This window comes from Magnolia sinica, chromosome 7, assembly GCF_029962835.1.
Source record: "Magnolia sinica isolate HGM2019 chromosome 7, MsV1, whole genome shotgun sequence".
NCBI lineage: Eukaryota > Viridiplantae > Streptophyta > Magnoliopsida > Magnoliales > Magnoliaceae > Magnolia > Magnolia sinica.
The window spans coordinates 92047637-92069293 of record NC_080579.1 but is presented as its reverse complement, the minus strand read 5'-3'; the positions used below and the strand labels follow the sequence as shown (position 1 = coordinate 92069293).

General features: G+C 39.6%; 1 protein-coding gene across 2 annotated transcripts; it reads left to right on the top strand.

Moving 5' to 3' along the window:
- The first annotated feature begins 619 nt into the window (after window positions 1–619).
- Window positions 620–13406, top strand: LOC131251707 (uncharacterized). 2 transcript variants are annotated; one of them, XM_058252608.1, is made up of 8 exons: window positions 739–865; window positions 4857–4958; window positions 6557–6596; window positions 7661–7731; window positions 8122–8216; window positions 10264–10331; window positions 10448–10558; window positions 13074–13406. In XM_058252608.1, exons 2-8 carry the CDS (start codon window positions 4880–4882, stop codon window positions 13210–13212), a joined length of 603 nt encoding a protein of 200 aa, XP_058108591.1. In that variant the 5' UTR covers window positions 739–865; window positions 4857–4879; the 3' UTR covers window positions 13213–13406. The 2 variants fall into 2 exon arrangements, with proteins under 2 accessions (XP_058108590.1, XP_058108591.1); XM_058252607.1 differs by lacking the exon at window positions 4857–4958 and having other exon boundaries at window positions 620–865.
- Window positions 13407–21657: the final 8251 nt, after the last annotated feature.

Sequence of the window (21657 nt, the reverse complement as noted above, 5' to 3'; positions counted from 1 at the left end):
CCTTTCTAATTAATCCCTCAATGACATGAACTGGACATCCAACCTTATTCTAATGAAAGGAAAACATAAATATTAATTTCATGGAAAACTTTTGTGGCACTCAAGAAAATTTCAATAATAATCACTCGATTTATTCTATTTAAATGTAGTCCACTTGCGCAAAGTCTTATTTTTTAGGCTTATGTCCTAAAATAAACTGGTAAAACATATTTACGGTGTTCTTTACATGTTTTAGCTTTTCCTTCCTAGTATTATTATCAAAACAAATCAAATAACCAGGGCTTTCAACATCTTAAGAGCGGCTGCATGAGTTGCTTAGATAAATAATCATATTTTATTTTTTTTAACACACGCACCCCCGCTTCTTTACACCAATGGACATTTATTGGACGGTTAAAAATGAAAAATATTCAATTGTTTTATTTGAAACAACAAATCTCCACAAATAAGTGGTTAAGATGGTTGAAACAATATAATTTTTGGATTGTAACTTACCGACCGTGTGTTCAAAATTAGTCAGTTTAATTTAATTAATATATGCCACGTGTACCATTTCTACGTGCCTGCGTATCAAGCGTCGTACGCAGTCAGAGTATCGAACAACTCCCCCTTAGACGAGCGGATAAGACCCTCTTCGCTTCCTTTGTTCTAACGAGAGAAACCGCATGTCATGCTTTCACCGGCATGGCTACTCCGCCCACACCAGCGCACGTTAGCACTCCCTGCAACGCCACCTTCACCCGCTCTCTCGGCCCGGCGCCATGTCGGGTGAGTTGCGCGTCGCTCCCCCAAAACAAGCGCGGAAGCAGGCGATCCTTCTCCATCGCTCTCCTTCTCTTCCAATTGTGCTACTCTAATCCTAAATGTGAGCACTCTCTCCCCCCCAGCGTATGCTGTCATCTGACACTTTCTCTTCTCTTTGCCTTTACGCTAACGTGCGCACTGCATGTTCCCTTGCTTTACTCGCTGGAGCCATTGGAGCCAAGTGGGGCCATGGTTCGGTGATCCAAACCGTTGATTAGATAGGCCAGATATTTCCCAGATTGGAAGACCCCAGCTATAGAATATTTGGCCTTTTTTGGTTGAATATGAACCGTTTCTGGATACATTATTAACGGCCAATATGTTGGACGCCTATTGAAGGGTCAGGATTCTTCCAATTTGGGGGATTTTTGTGTATGGCCTATCTGCAGTGGGGCCCACAATATGATATGGATAACTGGGCCCCACTTGTACAAACTGAAAACCTGGAATGTGCCACGCACACATTCATAGTACAGTACCTCATTTCTGGAGAAATGATTGTAGAATGTTGGTGGCCGGATCCTCTGCAATGTTTGTAGAATGAGCTTATTCTACAACTCGTGTGTGGAATCCAGCCCTTGCATAACAGTTGGCCTACCATGAAATTGGGACGCCTAAAAAATGAGGCCGATCCAACCATAACGTGGGCCACCATGTGCATTGGAGGTTTTTGTTTGGTTGCCCATTGCTTCCTATGGTGTGGTCCACTGTCTTGTTTTTGTGCGATCCAAGCCTTGCATCAAATGAATCCCACCATGATGGTGGGATTTTGACACAGGGATGGAAGTGATGAGGTTGATCACCGTCTTCATCAAGGGGATAATTACTTCGAATCCATGGAGTTTTTCTAGACTCCTCACAGAGATTCCTCGAATCCACGAGGAAAAATAGAAATAAATTCTAATAAATTTGAAAATAGCTTGATTGATGATAAAATGAATTTGCAATCCTTTAAATAATGATACCAAACATAGGAAGAAGTTTTAGAATCAAACTCCAATTCAAACTTCCTAAAAAAAGCACGGCTTATTATAAATAGTAAACTTACTATTTATAGACGGTCATGATTTCTACTAGACTTCATGGTTTTGGCCAAAAATAGTAAGTGTCCAATTTGGCCTAACCAGGTTATTCTCCTAATTTTTCTAAGCCCTTTTCATGTTGGGCACGACTCCTAAAGCTCAAAGTATCAAGAGTTATGATCAAACTAAAGCTTATTATAAATAGTAAAAATGAAATTAAAAAGGACTTTTGACCGTTGATCTGATGGAATCTCGTAAATCCGGCATGGGCAACTTGGCGTAATAGGGTTGGGTGGCTAAAGTAGCTTCTCCTACCCCAAAATCATATATGGCACGTTGATAACTCGTTCCGGTTTGCGAGATATGCCCGTTTTAGGGTTTTGACAGTCCTAATCACTTTTGTCTCCGATCGGGCCTTTTTTGGTCCGTCTTGGACATGAAAGTGTCCGTGACCTGCTCTACATCAATCCCCTCCGCTTCAAAAGAACTCGTCCTCGAGTTCTCGTCTTGCTTCAGTTTATGATACTTGGTCAGGTCCGCGACGTTGAAAGTATGCGGGATCTTTATGTCATTCGAAAGATCAACAACGTAAGCGTTGCCGTTAATCTTTCGGAGGATCGGTACCAGTCCAATCTTCTTATTCTTCAACTTATTGTAGGTCCCGGTTGGAAATCTCTCATTGCGTAGATGGACTATAACATGGTCTCCCACCTCGAACACCTTTTATCCCCTATGCTTATCGGCTTGCTGCTTGTACTTGTCGTTCGAGGCATGCAGCTTGGCTTGTACATCTGCATGAAAGCCCACGATTTGGTCCATCATATGTTCTAATGCAATAGTCGTGCCCGGGAGCTTGGGAAAAGGGACCAAGTCAAGTGTATGCCAAAGCACTCGACCATAAACAATCTGAAATGGGGACTTCCCTGTCAAGCGGTTCACTGTGTTGTTGAATGCAAATTTTGCTTAAGATAAGGCAAAATCCTATTGCTTCGGTTTGTCACTTGAAATACATCGAAGGGGGTTTCCCAACATGCAATTCACAACTTCAGTCTGCCTATCGGTCTGTGGGTGGTGGGCACTGGTGAACTGAAATTGTGTACCGAACCGATCCATAAAGTCCGCTAGAAGTGGTTAATGAACTTTGTTTTACGGTTAAAAGTAATGGTCTTGGGAACCTCGTGTAGCCGTACAACCTTTATGAAGAATAGATTCGCCACGTGTGTTGCATCAATAGTCTTCTCGCATGGGATAAAGCATGATATCTTTGAGGAACGATCTACCACCACGAACATTGAATCCATGCCGCGTTGTGTTCGTGGGAGACCAAGCACAAAGTCTATAGATAAATCCTCCTAAGGGCCGTCAAACACAGGTAATGGGGTGGGGTAGATGCCCATATTCTGAAACTGCCCATTAGAGGTCTGACAAATATGACAGCGATGCACTGCTTTACCCATGTCACGTACCAATTGCAGCCAATAATACCGCTCCTCCACAAGAGCCCGCGACTTGTCTCACCCAAGGTGTCCACTAAGGTCACCTCCATGTTGCTTTTGAATAATCTGTTTTCTCAAAGAACTTTGAGGGATGCACAGTCGATTCCCTTTGAAGAGGAAACCATCTTGCATATGTAGGTCATTGGTATGACCTTCTTGACACCTTATCCATGCATCATTAAAGTCCTCGCCTTCAGCATACAGTTCATTTAGACAGTCAAAGTCGACCACCTTATTGCTCATTGTAACAAGTAGTGATGCACGACGGCTAAATGCATCAGCCAGCTTGTTTTGCTCCCCTGACTTGTCCTTCAAAACGAATCCGAATTCCTGTGAAAACACAACTTATCTAGCATGCACACGATTCACGTTAGCCTGACTATTAATAAACTTTAAGGTTTGATGGTCAGTGTAGAGAACAAACTCTCCCTGAATCAGATAATGCCGCTAATGTCGCAACACTTGAATAACTGCGTATAACTCAAGCTCATATGTCGATCACTTTTTTCAGGCTTCGCTGAGCTTCTTGCTGTAGAAGGCCATCGGCCTGCTTTCCTATGATAAGATTCCTCCAATTCTGACATATGAGGTGTCACACTCAACCTCAAACAACTTGTCGAACCAAGACTGGTGTTTTGGACAATCGATACTTGATTTCAGCAAAGCTCTCGTCAGTCTCATTGGTCTACTGAAATTGCCATTTTTTCATGCAATTTGTAATAGGTGCGAATATTGTGTTAAAATTTCGCACAAATCGACGATAGAAGGTCGTCAACCTATGGAAACTCCTCACTTAGTGAATGTTCGTCGACCACCGTTTTCCCCATGTTTCTCCGAATTTCTAGTTTTCGCCGATATTGATATTGTTTTCATATCTCTAGCTAGTGAAACTTGTAGTGATACCGATACTTCGAACACTAGTGGCCCCCACCTGCAACTTTCGTAGAATAAGCTTAATTCTACAAACCTTGTAGAGGATTGAGCCTTTGTTGTTAGGGCTCATTTGGGAGCTTGTAAATGGAGGTAAATGGAAAATGGAATTGGAGGTAAATGAATTGGGAGTAAATGGCTTACTTAGTTGTGTTTGGATGGGAGTCAATGAAATGCATTTGAAATTGAAATGTTCTGTTTGGATGTTAGTAAATGAAATGCATTTGAAATTGAAGGATTCTGTTTGGATGGGAGTAAATGAAATGCATTTGAAATCGAAATATTCTGTTTGAATGGGAGTAAATGGGAGGAATTGGAATGCATTAGAATTTTTTAATATATCCATAGGAACATATGCGATATCCCAAATCAGCTTTAATACCCCAAACTAGTGTACATATGTGATATTTAATTGAATGATTGTAATAAGCCTATTAAATATATACTTTGGCTAAAAATTTGGAAATTTCGAGCCTCGCATGGGCCACAAACGTAAGGATCACAAACAAGCAACTTGCCAACATTTTTTAACCGTCCATTTACATGGCCAACCTTTCGACGGTTTGGATCATTCTATTGGTGTGATTTAATTGGATGGTTTCAGAGTATCATGAGCATGACACGTGTATGGCGGACACGTGTGTGGCGGCACCTTTGTTTACTCATGCAATTCTCCAAGGGAGCTCAAAAGGGCATTTCACCCCATGTTCTTCCAAATCCTCTCTTATAGAAAGGATTTCATTTACAAGCCCATTTACTCCAATTTCATTTCATTTTCATGCATTTACTCTCATCCAAACACGCCTTAAATGCCATTTACCTCCATTTACTCCCATGCAAATGGCCTCTTAGGATTTTAATGCGGCATAAGTTAAAGATCTAAAAATAAATAAATAAATCCAAATTTAATAGACCCTAGTCCTATACCCATCTAGATATTTTCAAAATTCTGCAAAAAAAAAATAAAAAATCTTATAGCTAGGATTACCTCTTGATTGCCGCCTTTGAAAAGTGCTTAGAATGTTGATGTTGGGCCTTCAATCTAGCTTCCAGATCCATCTCAGATGAGAATGATGAAGGCTACACACACACCTCTCCCCATAGCAGGGCTAGGGCATGTGCTTGAGAGAGCTATCCAATTGGACTCCACATGCGTGGACGTGTGGATGTGAAGTAGAGGAGAAGAGATGGCGATTTCTCTTGTTCTTCTCTCTCTTTATGTGGTGATGCCCAAGGGGCTTAGACATCCAAGGCCTCCCTCACTCTCATCTCCCTCTGGCACAACATCTATTTATGAGTTAGAGTTACAAAGATCTCTCTCTCTCTCTCTCTCTCTCTCTCTCTCTCTCTCTCTCTCTATTTATCTATCTATGTGGTGATGCCCAATGGGGTTGGACGTCCAAGGTCTCTCTCACTCTTATCTCCCTATGGCACAAGATCTATTTATGAGTTAAAGTTATGGGGAGAGGCATCACTTACGGTGCTCCACCATCCTACTTTGGTATGTCCTACTGCACCTAAAGTCTGTGATCCTACCTATCCATGTACCCAAATTGACCCAATCATTTCACTAATCATGGCCATCCACCCTTAATCTAATACCCACACTAAAATATCTCAACCATCGAATCACCATCAAGTATGATTTAAACCTTTAATGGTTAAACCAAGATCAACGGTTGAAAACATTTATGAAACTATTTAAAATCTTTTGAGTATCGAGCTGAGTGAAAAAAAAAAAAAAAAACTTGATGGAAGGTCCAACCAACAAGATCTAAGCCATAGTAGTGTTCTTAAGCAACCGGTGGATTCCTTATTAGATCATATGGACTTCCACCATATCCTAATGTATGCACCTAGCCACACCCACATATGCGCTACTGCAATTGACTTTGTGAAGCAAGCCGAAACACATTTTACTAGGAATTTGAACCCCTCATATATTCTCGGGTCTAAGGATTAGTTAAAGCTGCTACATACACAAGTCGATCCGAACTAAGCATGATGGGTCTCTTACTGCAAGAATCTAACGGGTCTAATAACATGATCCCATGTTCGTGGACACTCACGCTCCCATATAATTTACAGAAGTCGTTTTGGAATGTTCACATATAATGTTGTAATGTGAACATTTCTGGAAAGAAAATGCTTATTTTTTCTTCTTCTTATTTTGCATATTTTCCTAATGGTCAGCAGGGTGCTTTCGAACTTGATGCATTTTTATTTATTTTTAATGTTAAAAGACCATGAAAGGCTCAAATTTAGTTATAATTCATGTGTTCTTTTTTCTTTTTCCTTTTCCAGATGCTAATGCGAGCAACATTTTTGACAAGTACGTGAAGAGGTGAGGATAATTCATACACCATAGAAGTGTATAATAATATATCATGGGATTTTTTTTAGTGACATTGTTATTATTATTATCATCATCATCATCATCATCATCATCATCATCATTTTTTAATCATTGAGGAGTGATCTCATGCAACTAGCTTGCACCAGTGATCACAGAGATTGGATGCATCCTAGCCAAATGAACATTCATTCACCCTTTTGGCTATAACTGGTTTTTGTATTACCTGCATATCAGATGGATGGGATTGTCATATTGAAGTGATTCTTGGGAACATAGGCAATCATAGGTGGGGCATGCAAAGATGGTTTGTCTAGTTTGATGATTGGACCTTTATTCTAAACTTGTTATAACTCATCAGGACAATCCATTTCATCTTTCAAAAATAAAAAAATAAAAAAATAAAAAAATCAGGACAATCCATTTCGCATGTCAATATCACCTTTACTTTATAAAAAGAAAATCACCGCATGAGTCCCTCATACGTGTCTAATCCTCCAAACATGTTTTCTTTATGCGAATCTATCTCCAATAACAGGTGATTCCAAGGCCAAGAAGGTCTAGATTTTGATGGGTTGCTTTTAATATTGTGTACTTTTGGCATGTTTTGATCATAGTTGCACAATCTTTCTAATCAGATCCCACTCCTACTTCGATTCGCGCTTCAGACTCCCACTCCTGCTCCTGCTTCCTAGCATTGACACTTACTACCATTTTGAAATATGTTTTTCCTCATGCGAATCTCTCTTCCTATAACAGTTGATTGCTAGGTCATGACGACCTGAATTTTGACAGGTTGCTTTTAATATAGTGTACTTTTGGCATATTTTGATCTTAGTTGCACGATCTTTCTAATCAGGTGCCCCTCCTGCTTCAATTCGCGCTTTGAACTTGCCCTCCCTCTTCCTAGCTATTTACACTTCCTAACATTTTGAAATGGATGTTTCCATGCTCCAGCACCTGAATCTGTTGCTGCTTCACTTCACGCTTTGTGCAACTATAGTTTTGATTATGCTTTGATATTATGAATTTTAATGACAGTTCTTTTATACCAGAAAAAAGCTTGATCCGCTAGAGGCATATGTGCCCGCTGTTCTCTTGACTCAATCACAGTTCAAGGACTTAGGTGAATTCTTTCATTTTCTTTACTGATTCCTTATCTCTATTTACTTTTTTGATTTGAAAATGCTAGCCAAATCTCTTTTTAGTGAAAGGAGAATGCTGAGATGCAGCTTGCAGCATAGAAGTACCATGCAGGTCGCTTGTCACTGCACAAGTGGCAGGCATGTGCTATGGTGCATCCATGAGCTGGTACACCAGATCAACATTCCTGGTCACTGCACATGTTTGTGTGTGTGGCACGGGGAGAGAGCTACCTGGTACTTTTATGACACGAGTTGCATATTAGCGTTCTTGTCCAATTACACTAATGTTGTATTTGTTCTGGTCATTGTGTTTTTGAATTTTATTTTATTTTATTTTTTTTATTTTTTAATCTAGCTTTATTTTCATATAGAGAAAACATTGGGAGACGGTCAGCCACAATATGCTCTCAGCAGGTCTCTGTTACGTTCTGGTCCGGCGGCATCTCTACGTGTTAATATTCGAGCAGTAAGTTTTCCACACTCTCCATTGGTTCCCAATGAAAATCATCAGTCATTGATGTAGTTTGTTTCTAAATATGAGTGTGGACCAACTTGCCATTCCCACCTAACATTATGTAATCCACATCCTAAGTACATCTTAGGAACATAATTTCAAGCGGCCTTCCTGGCTGAATTTTTAATTTTTAAAATTTTGATTAATAGAGATTTGATTTGTATTTTTCTTTCGAGGGTTGCTGAGCAGACCAGTTTATTGAATTTTTTAGATCCTTAAACCAACATGGTTCAAGCTTGCAAATTTCACGGGCATATAAATTAATGGTGGACCGTCTGTCTTGGTGGAAAGAGCTAATAGCTAACCTAATTAGTGATAGACTATCATCAACAGAACAAGAAAAAAGGTAATAGGTGAGTTTACTGCATCCGCTGTTTGAGCCTGGTTCGAATTTAATCATTACGGTCCTAAGACAGATGCTATGAATGTCGATTGTCTGAATTGTAACTTAATGGGTGCTCAATCAAATGCGCAATTGTGGGAGATAATGCAATCTTCCCTCTATCTTTGAGGTTTTCTTTGATGCTTGATGGAAAGAAACAAATGTTTTCTATTCAACCCAGCAAGGGTACAGGTGGGTCCAGTGGTCCACCTTTGGGGAACCTGAGCAATTCATCTGGTTGGCCATCGTGGGTTCGACCGAGGTACCTTGATCACGGGTTGCTTCGATTTGTGGTATGGGTACATGGTATGCTACCAATACATGGTACACTAGGGGTAAGATCATGTGGATCACTCCAAGGCAATAATACATACGCTAAGTGTATGCAATTTTATATATGAAATGGTGAATTTTATTATAAATAAATGGTTAGGAGAAGCCGATCAGTCTTGATTTGAGGGGTTTTGAGGTACAAATGGATGGTTAGGAGAAGCCAATCGGCAATCTACATTCAGTGGGAATTGGTCGAGATCATCCAACTAGTGTGTTTTTTGGGGTTTAACCCACGAATGGTATGGCCTACCAGATGAACAGTCTGAATTGCGTGCCTTTGTCCCAAATGTATCGAGGCAGTGCTTGATATCTTGCTCAGTTAGATAGAAGTGTTTCATTGATGAAGTTACTTGTTTTGTATTGATCTTAAATTAGAGATGGAATCCAGCCATTAGGGACGGAATCCACCACAAATTTGAGTCTCGCTTGTCAGAAGATCATCCAACCAAAAGTCACACTGGTCAGAAGATCATAGCCCCTTGATTGGAGGGCTTTTGAGGGTCACAAATTGATAAGTTAAGAGAAGTCCCTTCAGTCAAGGTCATCCAACCAGTATGATTTTTTGTGGTTGGCCCACTAACAGTATGCCCTTGCAGATGAAGAGTCTGAATTGTGTGCATGTGTGCTGGTGGGCCTTTTTTCATGGACTTGTGAATGGGCTCTATCGGCTATTACATGGACTTGGGCCCAATGGGCTTTATTCAACTATCAACCTTTCAACATGTGCCAAATGCGTGGAGATAGAGTGGTTGATGTCTTGCACTGTTAGATTCAAGTATTTCAAGCTCGAACTGATAGAGCATGGCTAATTAATCCATTTATCTCATATCCCAGGCCCCAAATCCATGGATTAAGTCCTCGGCCGAACTCTCCTCGTAGGCCTTAAATCCATGGGTTCCGCCTCACACGGGCCCCGAATCCATGGGTTATGTGGGCCGCCCACCCCGAGTGTACCCCTGCATCCCACAGGCCACCCCACTCGAGCCCGGTGTGAAAATGCCCCCGCATTAGGGATTAATCTTAGCCCTTGCATTAGTGGGTAGGAAATGGACAGCTCCAAAAATTGGCTGGAATTAAAAGAGCATTCTACAGAGAAAAAAAACACCGATCTGATCTGTAGGATTGTCAAACTATGATCTCTATGTGGTGCCAACAGTTCAGATCAACAGTACACGCACCACTTGTAGTTGGAGATGCTGCTATATCTCCGACTAAAAATTCATTTTTCTTCTTTACTTTTACCTGACTTCCTTCTAGCTTTGAAAATTCTCTTTGGAATTATAGGTAGCACAGTATGCATCAGATGACGGTAGAGGGAAAGCCGCTACCGATGCCGTTGATCGATGCCTTGGGTATGTATCAAGTTTGAAATTTATCAAGTTTCAGGTGGTGCCAATTACTTGACTCAGTCAGGGAGATTTATATGATTTTCACTAACTGATGCCTGATGATTCTGTTTCTTCTTCAGAGCTTTGGAGGGTCTTGATTCTTTGCTGCTGCGTGCGTCAAGGAATGACCCAACAGCCACAGTCGAATCTATGAAGGCAAAGATCAATATTGCCTTGGGTGCACTGGATAGGTATTGGAAAATCTTCTTCCTTTGTGTTTCCCTCTGTGGCTAGTGTGCCTTTGGAAGTACTCCAAATCGACATTTAATTGAATATGTTGGTGGGATGATTCCCTTGAGGTTTGCTTGAATACATCCCAGTGTGTTGCAATAAGATACATCGTGGCTCTAGCCATTGGATTTGGGTCTTTTTCAATGACCCAAGCTAGAAAGGTTATGGCAACCGTTCATGTCCAAAGCAAAAGAGCCAAATTTTTAAGGGTTTAAATAATCCAATTGAGAGCTTTTATTGTTGTCTTTCACCATACAAAGTCTTACTCGTACAAACTATTTGGATAATCGGAAGATGACCCAGATTCAAAGGTTAAAGTCCTGACGAATCATATTGCCATACAACGGGATGTATTTGAGCAAACCTCATCAACCCGAATAGCCATCATCTTCTACTTTTGCTTCTTCTTCTTTTAGCAGACTAACTTCACTAGAGTGAAAGCAGAGGGGAAGAAGAAACAAATGAAACAGAATTTTTGTGTTGTACCCTGAGAAAGCCTTACTTTCAAGTGTAGGATCTTGAATCCTACTTTCACGCGGGAGGCACATGCAAGCATGGTATTAATGTTTCATCATGTGGGACCAACTGCTTGTGTGCCATGACCCAAAAAATCAGGCCAATCTGGTCAGCATCTGAGCCACATCAAATGTTAAAAATTAGGCATTATTTCTAATTATTTTGGTCAGTGTGTTACCCACCTGATTTGGGTCATTCGGGTATTGGGGGCATCCTAGGGATGACTGGGGCCACATTTGGTTGGCCTATTCTAGTCCCACTCTAGTCGTCAAAATCCTACGATTTACGATTTACTATCTACGACTTCAGTCTAATCTTAGGCAAACGATTTGAATCCCTTTTTGGACAAATCCTTCGATTTGAATCCTACAATTATGATTTGATTCCTGATTTACAATTCAAATTATACTTGTTCTCTTCTATTTTAAATTTTATTGGGCTTCCATTTGATGTTTTTAAATTGGTGGGGGCTTTAAAAATCTTTTAAAACAAGTCAATTGTTTTATTTTATTCTTTATAAGAGATTAGATGATGGATCTTGTTTTCAACCATAACTTGTGTAGGTGTTTTTTTTTTCATGATTTGTTGCCTCTTAATTAGTCGGGAGCTGGGACACCAAATATCTATGACTAATCGGGAATTTTTTTGGAAGCTCGTGATCATGTTAACGTCTAGTATTGTGGTAATGGTGGTTTAGATTTGACATCAACTTAAAAACTTGTATTTAATTTCTTTTACGTCACGTATCTTGAATTGGAGTTGTGTTTTTCTAAGATCTCATTTTTAGGTTATAAACTCAAAAGGTTTTTTCAATTCTTTACATAATGATGAAAAAGTAATAATAGATTTGTTTTTGAAAGCCCCCTTAGAAATTATGAATTTGACTTTAAAACATGACAGTGCTTATGCTTTTAGGGGAACGTTACTTTGAAATCCATCAAGTTGGTGGCAGTGCATTTTGGGTTTAAGTTGATATGTTAATTATACAATACATCTATATATGACACTTGAAATTGATGATTTGGCCGCGGAACTTTGAAAAAGCTTATATATATGTTTTTCTTTTTTTGTGTCCATACAGCATAGGCTTTTCTGAAAATCTTTTTAGACTTATAATCATCTCAATCTCTCGCTACGTTTACTTTAATTTGTAGTCTAGTTTTTCAACTTAAGTTTTGATAATGAACTCATCAAAACATTTGAAGTAATAAAATGACCATATTCAGCTTGATTTTTATTAAAATAATGTCAAACAATGTGTGGTAGTTGCATGTTCTACGTTTATCTACAGATGTTGATTTGGAACGATAGAATATGAATATTTGATTGTCCTTTTTAAAAAATATATTTTATGAATAGTCTTTTCCATATTTTGTGTAAAACATAATATAAATCCTATGATTTTACTATTTCAATCCTCTTGCAATTTTACGATCAGATTCTACTATCAACACATTGGACTCCCATTCCTCCAAATGTTGCCTCGTGGAACCACTTTGCTTGGGGAAGCCCCTCATATTCATGCCAAGGAACCTCTTCACGAGGTTATATTTGGTGGGTGGTTCTGCCAATGTCATGAAGTGCACTGAGTCGGCCAGATCTGAGATGTGGAAGCTTCAATATGTATTCAATGAAATTAGGTTCATCTCTAGGTTAAATGTTCCATTTACCTATGTGAGTTGAGAAGCTAATGGTTTCGCGAATGCATTGGATAGAGGAGTTGGCCGCCGGGCCCTTTATATGAGGAATTCCTTCCTCTCTTTCTTGATTTTTGATAACCTTTCTTGTTGTACAAAAATAAAACATAAAGAAGAAGAAAGAAAGAAAGAAACAAAAAGGATGCCATGCTTTAGGTAGAAGCCTATATAAGAGCTGACCTCATACTTTAAAAAAAAAAAGAAAGAAAAAAAGAAAAAGAAAAAAGAAAAAAAAAGAAATGAGAAAGATCTCTCCTTGCAGCCTCCTACAAACCGTCCCTTCTACCGTGCTAGATAAAGGCAAGGAAATTGCAGATGCATACAGGATGCCAATCAGCCCGGAAGAAGGTAATCCCGAAGACTCGGACCCAGATATGAAGAAGTTAGAAGCACTTCTCTAAATCCTTAAAAGGTTTCTCTTTTCAATTTCTCTCTGTTGTTTTATGGATTGAATTACTCTTTGTGAGATGATAATAGGGAGAATAATTGTATTTTATTTTTACACTGTTGTAACTATTGCATGGGAACATGAACAATATTATAACTGTTTTAACTGTTATTTAATGTATTACACAAACCAATTTCAAGGTTTTGTGTCTATTATCACATAATGGGAAATTTAACATGGTATCAGAGTGTAGTTAGGCAATCCATGGTTCCTATGTTTTGATTAGATTTTTTAAATTGAGATCGCTTTTTTTTTTTTTTTTTGCTTTACTTCCTCAAGCCATGACTCTCTTCAGATCTGGATATGATTGTGATCATCATTCAGTCATGCCTTAGGCCATTGCTTCAAAACTGGTTCTGTTCTTCTTTTTCATCATGGCATCCTCATTGTTGCTACCCCCTTTCTAATATTACTAGTTTCATCTCAATCAAACTGGGTGGATTAAGCTATCTTTTGTGGAAGAGCTGGTTTGAATCCATCATGATCAGTGTAAATATGTTCGGATACCTAGATGAACCCTTTAAAAATTTTCAAGACAAAAACCAAACCCATGACTTGGTGGATTAGACCCCACCATGATTTATTTGTTATATCCACGCCGTTTATCCATTTTGCGAGATCATTTTAGGGCATAAACCTAAAAATGAGGCAGATCCAAAGCTCAAGTGGACCACACCACATAAAGAAGTGGGGACAAAGATTCACACCGATGAAACTTTCCTGGGGCCCACCATGATGTTTATTTTCCATCCAACCTGTTCATAAGGTCACAAAGACCTGGATGAAAGGAGAAAAAATATTAAATTGATCCAAAACTTCTGTTACCCCTAAGAAGTTTTCAATGGTAGGTGTTCAATCCTCGTTGCTTTCTATGGTGTGGTCCATTTGAGCATTGGATTCGTCTGATTTTTGGGCTCATGCCCTAAAAACGATCTCGCCAAATGGACAGACGGTTTTGATATAACACATACATCATGGTGGGCCCCACAGAAATTGGTGACGTCAACACACCATGGAGGCGGTGGTCCATGGTGTGTGGCACATCACGCAATCCGCACCACCGTTGATTTACATGGGGTCCACCGTGTTGCTCCAGATGAAGGGACACTGCAAAAATCAGGCTATTCTGATTGTTGCTGCTAGTGTATCCACCTGAGTTTTTGGACTCTTGGCCAAAGGTGGGGGAACGCATCTGATGGACGGTTAGATGCCGTGCATATATCATGTGGGCCCATCAGCAGCCCAGCACCAACCACAAGTTGTGGTCGCACCAGTGCCATATGATGATGATTTTGACCATCACCATCTGTGGATGAATTAGAAAATTGAAAGGAAAATTTTCAACGGCTCGCGTTTAACTCTAAAAACCAAAGGTCAGGATCATCGTTGAAGCATTAATATTTGCCCATCCAAGCGATAAATCTCTTTCCTGACTCACCGTTGCAGCCTGCGACGAACGCGGATTGCATCCTACCCGGCTCAGAACAGGCAGGGGCTATGAATGACCACTTTGATGTATGAGTTTTATCCACACCATTCATCCATTTGCCCTTATCATTTCAGGATATAGGCCCAAAACTGAGGTAGATCTAAGACTCAAGTAGACCACACACTGGAAATTAAACTCTTACCGTTGAAAACTTCTTGGGGGCCACAGAAGTTTTTGATTGACTGATATTTGTGTTTTCCCTTCATCTAGGTCTACGTGGCTTTATGAATAGGTTGGATGGCAAACAAACATCACGGTGGGCCCCGAGGAAAGTTTCAACGGTGAGTATCATGATCACCTATACTTCCTATGGTGTAGTTCACTTGAGCCTTGGATCTGTCTAACTTTTAGTCCTATTTCATAAAATGCCACGATGAAATAGATGGACGGTGAAGATTAAACCCATACATCACGGTGGCCACTCAGAGCTCCTAGGGAGAGTTGGATGCAATCTACGTTCCCCTGCCACATGAGTCCAACTTTCATTAAATCCAACCTGTTCATAATCTATACTGCCTCTCATTCAAGCTGGAATTCAGAAATCATGACCATTTGAAACTCAGGTAGGCCACACCATACGAAACAGTTGGTATGGAATGTCCACCGTTGGTTTTGTACAGGACTTACGGTGTTGTCTATAACTCAGCCAATCCATTCATCTAACTTGCTTCATCACCAGGATGAAAGCATTCCCTAATACTGCACTTTCCAAAACTCAGGTGCTCTTGGGTGCCTAGTAAAACGTGGTAATTACATTTGAGAGCTTGCATTGAGAATGCACTGGATTCCAAATAAATGTAGATGGGGATTTAAAATATAAAAAATGCATTAAAATTTTATAATATAGCTATAGGAATTTAAATATAATAACTAAATTAAGTTAAATATTCTTAATTAATATGTATATTTTATATTTGACATTTTATAAAATGATTGTAATAAGTTTATTTAAACATATACCTTGACAAAAACAATGAAAATATAAGCCCCAAACATGTCACAAGTATAAGATTACAAACAAGAGACTCATAATGCTCTTATCCTTTGATTTACATAGACAATTATTTGACTCTTTGAATCATTCAACTGATGTAATTTTAATGATATAGTTGATAATTTATTTGTTCTGAAGTATTATTAGTCTACAACGGGTATAATGAATTAGTAGACCGGTGACACCTTTATCATTAGTACTATACTCTCTTATCTTTAAAATGGATAAAAAAAAAATACATTTGATTTGAAATCAAGAAATAGGGAGAAATTTCAAAATAACAAATACCTCTGAATCTAAACCGTAAATGACTTTGGGTTTCTAAATGCATTTAAGTCTGCTCAAATCTACTCTTGCAAATGACCATGTAAGGGGGCAGGGAACAACAATTTAGCACGTGGATTTAGAAGGAGATTGAAAATGAAAGGGAAGAAAAAAAAAAAACCATTATTGTAAAACATACAAGTCTATGTTGTAGAAAAGAAAGGTAACGTTGCGTCATCAAATATAAAGTGAGAAAGTGATAGAAAGAAAAAAGCAATGGCAAAAAGCTAAAAACGCGTTTTATAAAAACACCCGAACTTTAAAGGGGGGAGAGAAAAGGGAAGGGAGAAAAAGAAAGGAGAGAGATCACGGTGACAGAAAGAGAAAGAGATGATGGTGCATTATCACACATGGAGCGTGATCATTCCTCAAGTGAGGATGAGTTCCTACCAGCTAAACCAATGAGCAATGTATGTTTATTTATCTGAAATAATATACCATATCATCGATTTTTTTTATTTTTTATTTCGAAAAAAGAATATAGAAATTACCATTGATTAACTTTAAGTATTGTGGCCCGCATTAGATTAACCATGTGGATGGAACTATTCTCCTTTATTTCAATCCATGACCTAAGAATAGACCATCAAAAATAGATGGACTCGAGTGGTCCACACCACGGTTTTCGAGTCCATGAGATTTTTGTGATTGGTCCATTTACAGGTGGACCCAAGAACTAATGGTATGGATCGATGGTACAAAATGAGTGGCCCAGTCCACCAACGGCATGGATTGATGCACCCATAGTATCACCTATACAAGCTGAAATGCACCCATAGTATATCCTATTCGTGAATTGATTTTGGAGGCAAGTTAGATATGTGGGACAAACGCTCGTGACATGCGACCAAACTAGTGGGTCCCACAGGTATACTGTAGTGGGCCATGGATGACGTGTGTGGCGGGGAGTTCTTCTCCAATCATCATCCGTGAATGACTCCAGATGATAAGCTATTTTAGTTCCTTACGTGGACAGTGCTATCAGGGTGGACCCCACCTGGTCGCCATCTGGCATCATGGTGGGTAATGATACGGTACAACAACTATAATCCGGATATGGTAGAGCTCATCCCTCTTGAGAACACGTGGCAGTGCTGATTTCCATCTGGGACCGTCCATCTTGTTTGCCCTACGGTGGATGAGATGTGGATTAAAATAGACACTGATCCGATCATCCTAACCACCCGATGAGATTCCTTGAAGTCGACTGATGGGTACGATTTCGTGAAGGTGCGGTTTTGAACTGTGGATTATTCATGATGGGGCCCAGAGATGGACGGTTTGGATCGAACTTGATCCAACCACATGTTCTGTCGAGAGAGGGCTTGACCGTGTCAGCTCGCTCCATCAACATCAACGTCTATTGATCAAGTTGAGAGTGGGATATGCTGTGGATGAGTTACAACTCAGAAATCAAGTGCATTGATTATATGACCATTCGATTGGTGGCATTTAAATGGATGGTTGGAAATCAAACTAAAAAAAGCGGCATTCAATGAAAACATTGTAAACATCAAACCGCGGGCTTAAAAAGATTTCAACGGTGGACGCTATTATCTTGAGCTTAAAATGAACGGGCAAAACAGATGGACGGCGTAGATAAAACAGACATCATGATAGGCCTGATAGAGCCCTGCCACCACGGAGGTTAGTAGTGGCAGGGTTTCTATGGACAGGGTTTGGCTAGTGACACTACCGGTAGCCAGGAGCCGCTGCTCTGTGGGCCCCACAATGATGTATGTAGGTGTTTTATCCACTCCATCCACTCATTTTTTCAGATTATTCTAAGGTATGAGCCTAAAAATGAGGCAGATCTAAATAACAGGTGGACCACACTACAGGAAAACAGTATTCATTGAACATCCACCATTAAAAACTTTGTAAGGCTTATAATATTACTTATTTTCCCTGTAACCTCTTCACAAGGCCACACAGATATGGATGAAGGGAAATCACAAATTTCAGCTTTATCCAGATCTTCTGTGGACCCCAAAAAGTTTTTTTTTCCGTGGTGTGGTCCACCTGAATGCCATCATTTGTTAGAAACATTACGGAACCTGTACTAAATGGGAAATACATCATTATGGGGTCCACCATTATGTATTAAAGGCGTCCAACCATTCAATATATATATTAGATCAGGTGAAAATTTGTCAGGTGAGGTTTTATGGGATTCCGCATCACATGGACTGTTCAGATTAGACACCCATGGCACGTGTGCAAAGGTGCGCACGTGCATAGGTGCGCAGGGGAGCATGACTCCACAAGAAGAAACTAGAAGAAGAAGATCAAGGGGAGAGAAGAAGCACCATTAGAGAGAAGAGAGGAAGGAGGCAACCAAAGGATTTGCTTTTCATTAATCAATAGTTGAAATTCGTGTTTAGGGCTTTACCCCACTTAAATAAGCAAATAAAGACATAAAATTACTAAAATACTCCTAGGATAAGCAAATAAAGATATAAGATTACTAAAAGACCCCTAACTAAGTCAAAAAACGTGCAAATAACATAAGTATGGGAAAGTACGGAAACGCTCACCTGCGAATCAATTCGTACGTATTACCTACGAACTTTTTTGAGAACCCATCATACGTGATGTGGATCCAAAATCGGAACCGTTCATGTGAAGCAGCACCTTCTGAAACCCCCCAAGCCCAAGTTTTACTTTGATCTAAAACTTTGATGGGCCATGAAAAATGAAAACAGTTTCCTCCCTTGATTTGCATTTCTCTTTGCTATGGCCCACTAGAATATTAGATCAGGGTGAAAATTTGTCACGTAAGGTTTTATGGGATTCCGCATCACATGGACTATTCAGATTAGACACCCATGGCACGTGTGCAAAGGTGCGCAGCAGAGCATGACTCATATACGGAAACGCTCACCTCGAACCAGTTCGTACGTACTACCTACGAACTTTTTTGAGAACCCATCATACGTGATGTGGATCCAAAATCGGAACCGTTCATGTGAAGCAGCACCTTCTGAAACCCCCCAAGCCCAAGTTTTACTTTGATCTAAAACTTTGATGGGCCATGAAAAATGAAAACAGTTTCCTCCCTTGATTTGCATTTCTCTTTGCTATGGCCCACTAGAATATTAGATCAAGGTGAAAATTTGTCACGTGAGGTTTTATGGGATTCCGCATCACATGGACTGTTCAGATTAGACACCCATGGCACGTGTGCAAAGGCGCGCACGTGCGTAGGTGCGCAGGGGAGCATGACTCTATATAAATATAGGCTTGTCCAATCACAAGGTGGCCCCACCCCCATTGAAAACAATGGACAATTACCTGGAAAACCTCCAGATTCATTTTGTGGGCCACTTGATGGTTGGAGTGTCCCATTTTCATGATTAAGTAATCATGCCAAACAGGTTTCATTACATGCACATGCTGTCGTGAGCCCACAATGACTCCCTGCCCACCCCCCCCCCCCAAGGAACTTGTTTGGGAGGTTCGTGCTAGTCGGTGCTGTGGGCCCCACAATGATATATGTGTTTTATCCATTCCGTCCATCCATCTTTCTAGCTCATTTCAGGGCATTAACCCAAAAATTTGAGGCAGATGCAAATCTGGGTGGACCACATCACAGGAACAGTGTTGATTGAATGCCCACCATTAGAAACTTTTTGGAGCACGAAATTTTTGGATCAACCTGAAATTTATGTTTTTTTTTTTTTTCCCCTTCATTCAGATCTTATTTGACTTAATCAACAAGTTTTATGACAAATAAATATTACAGTGGGCCCTGGAAGTTTTGAATGGTGGGCATTCAATCACCATTGTTTACTTACTGCGGTGTAGTCTGCCTGAGATTTGGACCTTCATCAATTTTGGAGTCCTGCCCTAAAATGATCTGCAAATATGTATGGACGTCCTGCCTAAAACAACATACATCATGGTGGGCCGACATAGCTTTTCAATCACCGAGATTAGTCACCGTCGAATCCAAATCCGGTGGATTGATGTTTTTTATCCACGTCGTCTATCTTTTTTACTAGATCATTTTACTGCGCATGATCTCAAAATTAAAGCATATCAAAAGCTCAAGTGGACCACACCATAAGAAACAGTGTGAATTAAACGCCCACCATTGAAAACTTTTTGGGACCACAAAAGTTTTGGATGAAACTAATATTTACATTTCCCCTTCATCCATGTCGATGTGACCTTATAAACAGGTTAGATGACAATTAAACATTAATAAAGGCCCTAAGAAGGTTTCAACAGTGGACGTCATTATTCCGCTATTTCCTATGGTGTGGTCCACTTGAACTTTAGATATCATTTAATTTTGGACTCATGGCCTAAAATGGTATGAAAAAATAGATGTATGGTGTGGATAAGACACATACATCCATGGTGGGCCCCATAAATTTACTCAGTACGCTTGCCCTATCTGTTTCAAGGGCTGTGACTTGTGAGTGGGCATGGTCCACTCTAAATTTTAAACGATTAGCGGTCCAAAAGTTATAAAAAGAAAATAAATGATATAAAATGCCATCCATCAAAATAAACATATAATATAATCAAGCTTATGTAATTAAATATTAGTAAATCTTGAAAAAGCCACGTCAAGATGAGAAAATTGGATTCCCTTTGGACATTTCTATTGGACCGGCCGATGTGGTCGACATGTGGACCCCATCACCTCATTGTCATTCCACGTGGCATTTGTACTCGTTAGAATAGATGTGATTGACACATGGCGGCTTAAGATTTATTTAATAAAGATTAAACAGTTACTTAAGAGTATAAATACTAGGATCACATGTTATTGTCCCCCCACAGATAGCTTTCAATATTCCACGTCTCACCTGTTTGGTAAGCTGGCCCCATCATGTGGACCTCTTTGTGTGAAATTCGTCCACATCCACTTGTTGAGTGGACCCCACTTGTATTTTGGTGTTTATCAATGGCTAAATGTTGTTTTTTTTTTTATGGTGTGGCCCACCTGATGGGTATGAATTACATTACGTGATCATTGTGGTGGGACCCACTTAATAAAAGGGTTGGGCATTGGACGTACGTGAGAGGTTGGAAAATATTTGCTTGGCGGTCTGCCGCTCGGCTCTAATTCATTGAAAAGCTTTTTGGTCTATTATTAATTTCTTTTTAAGTTATAAGCTCAAAAAATCAGGTAAATCAAAGGCTCAAGTGGACCACACTATAAGAAATAGCAATGATAATGATTCTCATCATTGTAACTTTTTTTAAGAGCTATTGTGATTTTTATTTGACATCCAACATATACATAAAGTTATATATGGACATAGATAAAGAGAATACACGTATCAATTCCATCCAAAGGTTTCATGGCCATTAAAAAGTTTTCAATGGTAAGAGTTTAATCTCCGTATTCTAATTGACTTGTGTCTTGAATTTACCTTATATTTTATGTTATACCTTAAAATGAACATCACGGTGGCCACTCAAAGCCCCTAATCATTCACAGCTAAAGATGGATAAGGTAGGACACAATCCAATGTTCATGTAGTCTTGGCTATAATTTGATTTGCTTTATTTTTCTACCCATGCGTAAAATAGTATGGAAAAGATAAAACACAGACATCACAGATGCCAAGCTC

Bases quoted from the DNA above. Each gene is read 5' to 3' on its own strand.
- LOC131251707 (XM_058252607.1), top strand. From the start codon at position 685: ATGGCTACTCCGCCCACACCAGCGCACGTTAGCACTCCCTGCAACGCC. The intron at 7,732-8,121 runs GTGAATTCTTTC...ATTTTCATATAG, and splicing joins ATCACAGTTCAAGGACTTAG to AGAAAACATTGGGAGACGGT. The intron at 8,217-10,263 runs GTAAGTTTTCCA...TTGGAATTATAG, and splicing joins TACGTGTTAATATTCGAGCA to GTAGCACAGTATGCATCAGA.